Genomic DNA, 6,000 nt, shown 5'->3' with positions numbered 1-6,000 from the left:
GGAAATGCGGCGATTCTACGTGCGGACGCTGCCCCACACAGAGTGGACTCTGCGCTGGCCCCTACCGACCACCGCGCAGGGTCAGTCCTTGGGGCACACGCGTGCTGCCCTCTCACCCGAATCAACACCCACCCTACGCCCCACCACCTCCCATCCTTCTGCGCAGGCGCAAGAGAAGCCCTGCAACGCTCCGCCCCGAGCACACTAGGCATCTTCATCAGCTAATCAACACCCACTTTGGGAGGGGCGCGCTGGGGTTGGCACGTAGTCGTGATCGGGGGCGGGTCCCTCGAGTGACATGGGCTCTGGCCAATCATCGGAGGCCCTCAGCAAGCCCCACCCCCCCGGTGGCGCCGGTTGTCCAGCCTCGGGCGCCGGGCTCCACCTAGGCTCCACCTAGGACTAGGGGAATGCCTCGGCCTTGGCTCTTGGAGACGCCTTCTGTGCTCCGCCCGGCTCCACTGGTGTGTGTAGAGTGTGCAGCTCTCTGCCTTCCGAAATGGCCGGGGCGTCAGATAAGGCCGTCACGTACTACACCTTGGAAGAGATCCGGAAGCACAACCACAGCAAGAGCACCTGGCTTATCCTGCATAACAAAGTGTACGATTTGACCAAATTTTTAGAGGAGGTGAGTTGGTGAAGCTCTCCAGGGACCGGGGTTTGGAGGTTCCCCGCTGGGACCTGCTGTGCGCGGCTCTGCGTGTGCTTCTGACCTTGCTCACCGAGTTCCGCACACCTGGGAGAGGTCTCCGCGCCTGCACACCTCTCTGTGCACACTTGTCTCTGCACATCTGGTATCAGTCCCTGTTTCTGCGCCCCCTGAGTCTGTGCGCCCGTGGGTGCGCACCTGGGAGCGTTACCCCAGTCTGCGCACCTGGGCGTGCCCACCTTGGGGTGACCGGAGGCGCACAGGCCCGCGCCGCGCCGGCGGGATCCGTGGTGGGGCAGGCGCTGCCGTGGGAGCCTCTGCGCGGGCGTGTGGGACCGGGGCACACCCAGCACTTGGTACGAAACCCAGTCCCGGCTGGATGGGCTGCCCTGGCTGAAGGCACAGCTACGTGGAAGGATTTTGAAAGACACCGTACTTCTTTTCCCTGAGTTTGCAAAGACTGGATCTCCATCTGGGGTGGGGGTCGTCCCACTTCATATTCCGGGAGGGGATTCCTTAAAGGAGCCGGTTGGAGTCCCTTCCTCCCCCTCCTCGTGAGCTGTGGATAGGACCGTGAGGTCGGTCAGAGGTCGGCACTCTGAGGCCCACCCCAGGATCCCTGCCCACACTGCCCTGGCGATTGTGAAGGCGCGGGATGAGGACTTTGCAGTGCGGTGCGGAGCTGGACTTCTGGGACTGAGCGTGGGCGTGTGTGGCTGGCCTTGGTGAAGAAGGGAGGGAAGGACAGGACTAAAAACGCTGCTAGTGGGACTTGATCCTAAAGCAGCTTTGGACGTTGTAAAATAACTTTGCCTAACTTCAGGGAGTCTTTAGGTTGTCATTTTTGCAATAAATTTTAAGGGGCTTTTCTTTGTTACCTCTGGGGGAGTCTGAGTCATAAATCCTAACGTTTACTTTCCTCAGTTCCCCAGACAGTACAAGGGGACACTTAGTGATGGGAACTCTTCACGTGGTTTGGAGAGAGAACGGGCGGAGGCCTGGGGTTAGCTGGATCACAGGTTCCATCCAGGGACTTTGGTTTTGCAGAGCATTTAAAGAAACTTTAAAAAAGGTTGGAGTTGATGTTTATCAGTAAGATATTTTACTACGAACTTGTCTGTCCCATTCCGTGGACACCAGAAGATAAAATAGTGTCCTGATTTAGTTAGGAGTGGTTTTTAGTTGGGAGTCACATCTGATCTGTCCTGTCCCTTCTGCTGAGCTCTACAGAGCTTATTGCCATTGGAGTTTCTTGCACTAAAGACACTAAAGACTGAACATAACATTAGGTGTAATGGACCCCAAATGTCTTCTTGGAGCTCTTTCTCTCATCACCCCACCCCCATGGTATAAGTAATTCTGCAGTTTTAAGATCCAGTGTGTGCTTTCTTTCTTTACTTGTGTCTACTAAAAAGAATAGCATTTTGCCCTGGCTGGTGTAGCTCAGTGGATTGAGTGTCATTCTGTGAACCAAAGGTCACCAGTTCGATTCCCAGTCAGGGCACATGCCTGGGTTGCTGGCCAGGTCCCCAGCTGAGGGTGAGGGAAAGGCAACCAATCAATGTATTTCTCACACATCAATGCTTCTCTCCCTCTCTTTCTCCCTCCTTTCCCAAGAATAGCATTTATAAAAGATTAATAGATTATTTTATATTATAAAGCACTTGTCCTTTCTTTTTCTTTTTTTGTGTAGTACAGGAGCCTCCCTGGCCTACCCCCACCACATGTCAGAAGCACCCCTCCCCCAATTTTGCCGACCAGAAATGTCCCCAGTTAGTGCCAAATGTCCCCTCAGGGAAAAAAATCATCCCAGTCTGGAAAGAATTTCTTTTTTTCTTTTTAAAAATATTTTATTATTTTTATTTATTTTTAGAGAGAGGGGAAGGGAGGGACAATGAGAAAGAGAGAAATATCAATGTGTGATTGTGTCTGAAGTGCCCCCACTGGAGACGGGGCCCGCAACCCAGGCATGTGCCCTGACTGGGAATCGAACCAGCAACACTTTGGTTCGCAGCCTGCGCTCAATCCACAGAGCTACACCAGCCAGGGCTTGGAAAGAATTTCTGCCATAAAATGTATTTTGCATAACTTTTAAGGGTAAATTTCTCAGAAGGAGATGATAAGAGAAGATTATTAAACTTTACTATAAACCATTTACTGTTACATTTCATTCTTATGCGGCAGGAAGGGAGAATTGTACAAAGTTTCCTTTGTAAGAGTAAAACTGGAAGTAAAAGTAAAACTGGAGTAAGACTGGAAGAGGTGTGAGCAAACCCTTCCATGGGCTAGCTGACAACAGACTCCTCTATCTCAGTTTTCAGTAGTCTGTCTTTATTAATTTTTTTTTGAGAGAAAGAAACATCTCTTTATTGTTGCATTTCATTTTTGTTCTTGTAGGTGCCCTGCCTGGGGATCAGACTCCCAATCCTGGCATATCGGGGTGATGCGCTGAGGGCCTAAGCGACCCAGCCGGTGCCTCAGTGCTTGTCTTTGAAAGTGGCTTGGGGAGGATGCCTCCCCAGTAAAATTCAGTGAAATGAGTCTATCACTAATATTTGATCACTAATCATTACAGCAAATGAACAAGCACCTGCTGTTTATAGTGCTGTGTATCTCGTCCCTATTTTTGAAAGAGAAAGCCCACAGGTTCTGTCTCTCCCCCACAACCTGCCCCCTTTCTTCCATCATTTTAAAGCTCCAGAAATTCATGAAGAATTTTATGATATGTTAACTGAAGAATATTGTTTTCACTAATTTACCTAAATATGAAAGGTTTTGGGGGGGAGGCGGGGAGGAGGCTTCCTGCCTCTAAAATGAACTTTTAACTGTGGGCGAGAGCTCCTTATACCACGAATTCACCCATCCACATGGACCACGTGGTTTCCATGGCACCTTTCAGAAAGTCATAGGTTTGTAGGCATGTCTGCATTCACGTTGAGAACATACAGAGTGTGGTGGATTCAAGGGGGTCCTGGTCTGCTGACAACACTCTCTGTGCCTCAGACCCCCCACTGAAGGTAAACTGGAAGACGATAACAGTGCCAACTTCATGGGGCCATTATGAGAAACACAATAATGCTGGCTGAATGTCTAACAGGGTCGCAGGCACGGGGCCCGCACAGCGAATGCAAACTCCTGCCCCAGCACGCGTCAGGGTGGGTGGCGGCTTCCTCTCTGTGGCATCCGATGTAACTGAGTGCTGATGGGATATTTTAAGGAAAGGTGTACATCTGGCAGGTGCTGTCGAGTGTTACAGCAAAATTATATTCTTCTAGTGAAGAACACAGGTGAAGGGTCGTAGTTGTGCAACAGGCTCTGTGTCCTGAAACAATGGCCCTGTGAAGGTGTTTTCCTGTCCGGGAGGACGGTGGACACCTGAGAAAGCAGGCGGGCTCCATGTGAGTGGCCTGCTAAGTAGCAGCAGGTGTTGAGTTACTCTCTGACACCCACCTGCAAGATTACAAGCTTAGCTGCCTATGTCTTTCGAATTAGCTTTCTTTTTTTCCTTTTCAATCCTGGGTTCTAGTTTTTGAATTTATATTCACGAAGTTGGGTCTTGTCATAGGATTACATCTTAGTAGGGTTAATGATTATAGAACTCGGAGGGGAAGCTATGGAAATGAGACTGTAGGCACTTGGGGCCAGGAAATAAAACTGGTGTGCTTTTCTCTTCCTGTGATTTGGGCAGCAGCATTCGCTCAGCTTTTAAAAGAGCCGTGGAGGGAGAGAAGAAGGTATCACGGAATCAGTGACAGTCAGAATCAGTGGCAGTCGGGCTAACTTGCTTTTGAGTCAGCAGATGTTTCGTGAAATAGGGGTCTTCCTGGAAAACGTCATGAGCTGAACACCTCTGTGTCACGTTGCCCCTTTTTCACGTGATGCCGATGGAAACTTGTTGCTCTTGCCCCCCTTCTGGTGACCCTGGGATTGGGAGGTCACTATGCACTTCATCCTGCCTCACAGAGCTGTTGGCTCCTGGCTCACGTTTGCTTCCGTGGTCTTAAGCAGTGTCTTTACAGCAGCGTTTGTGGTAGGGACTTGCATTTTGTTGTTTTCCATGAGCGTGGCTGCCTACTTGGCAGAGACCAGTGGTTCCAAGGCTGGGGGGTCCTCAGGGCCCCCAGGATCCGGGAAGAGGCTGCAGGTGCTTGAAATCCAGCGTCCCTAACTCTGGAAAACAGAGGACCATGCCTCTTTACCCTGGATAGGGCTGCCATGTTTAGGGCTAAAATCCTACATACTTTTTCTTTTTTCAAGGAAATTTGGTAACTCCCTAAATGTCATACTAGTAAAAAGCTTCAGTTGCAAAAGTCTTTGATGAATGTGAAATGGGAATGTCATTACTTACTTTTGAACCTGTGTAGTTTGGTAAATAAAACCAGAAATTATGCAATCTGTGGGAGGGCAATATAAAGGGACCTGGTGGTGACAGTGGTGCAGGCATCCCCGTGACCAGTGGCAGAGCCAGCCTCACAGGCCACCCCTAACGTGAGCCTGTGGGCAGGGCCACTTTGGTAGATTTCTACATAAATTTTTTGGTAACTTTTTGCTACTTTTGAGAAGTGGTTTTAAGAGTGTTTGTGAGGCTACTTTGTTTTCTTTTAAATTGTTTCAGAACAAACACTCGAGATGGCTCACTTTGTCTTTATGTGTCTTTGAGATAGGGAAGTGAACTGAAGGGAGCACAGACTGCGAAGCAGGCATGTGGTGGAATCAGAGGGCGAACAGTATCTCCTTTATGTATCTGTTACTCCAAAAGTTTTCCAAACCACAGGACACACCTAATAAGTATGTTAAGTTTTTTAATTGAATTTACTGGGGTGACATTGGTTAATAAACTTATATAAGTCTCAGGCATACAGTTCTATAATCCATCATCAGTATATTGTATTGTGTGTTTGCCACTCCAAGTCAAGTCTCCTTCCATCACCATTCCCCCCCTCCCCTTTACCCTCTTCTACCTCCCCTGCCCCCCTTCCCTCTGGTCGTCACCATGCTGTCGTCTGTGTCTATGAATTTGTTTGTTAGTTGCTTGATCCCTTCACCTTTTTCACCCAGGTCCCCAACTCCCCTCCCCTCTGACAGCCGTCAGCCTGTCCTCTGTATCTAATGGAGTCCGAACGGCCGTGGTCCCACTAGGCGGTTGTGGGAAACTATTGGATGGAGGTGAGGCGGACCTGATCTAAATCTTAGACCTCTTGTCGAGGTGACTTTGGGCAAGCCAGATAAATTCTCTAAATCATTTTCTTCCTTCTCAAGTGGGTAGCATTCTGTTTCTTGCATCTGCTTCCAGCTTGTGACTCCTGGCAGGAATAATATGTGAAAACACTTGGGAAAGTATGTAACTATTT

General features: G+C 49.4%; 1 protein-coding gene across 3 annotated transcripts in view; it reads left to right on the top strand.

The window, feature by feature from the left end:
* The first annotated feature begins 386 nt into the window (after nt 1–386).
* The window catches only part of CYB5A (cytochrome b5 type A), a 30,244-nt gene continuing 24,630 nt past the window's right edge, over nt 387–6,000 (top strand). Inside the window, exon 1 of one of the 3 annotated variants that reach the window (XM_053912509.2) lies at nt 387–628. In XM_053912509.2, coding sequence (XP_053768484.1) covers nt 500–628 — 129 coding nt within the window. In that variant the 5' untranslated portion in view covers nt 387–499. The remainder of the gene's footprint in view (nt 629–6,000) is intronic. The other 2 variants (XR_011650490.1, XM_024580239.4) reach the window with 2 other exon arrangements.

This window comes from Desmodus rotundus, chromosome 10, assembly GCF_022682495.2.
Source record: "Desmodus rotundus isolate HL8 chromosome 10, HLdesRot8A.1, whole genome shotgun sequence".
NCBI classification, from domain to species: domain Eukaryota; kingdom Metazoa; phylum Chordata; class Mammalia; order Chiroptera; family Phyllostomidae; genus Desmodus; species Desmodus rotundus.
Note: the sequence above shows the minus strand (reverse complement) of the source record. Positions and strands in the feature narration are given on the sequence as shown.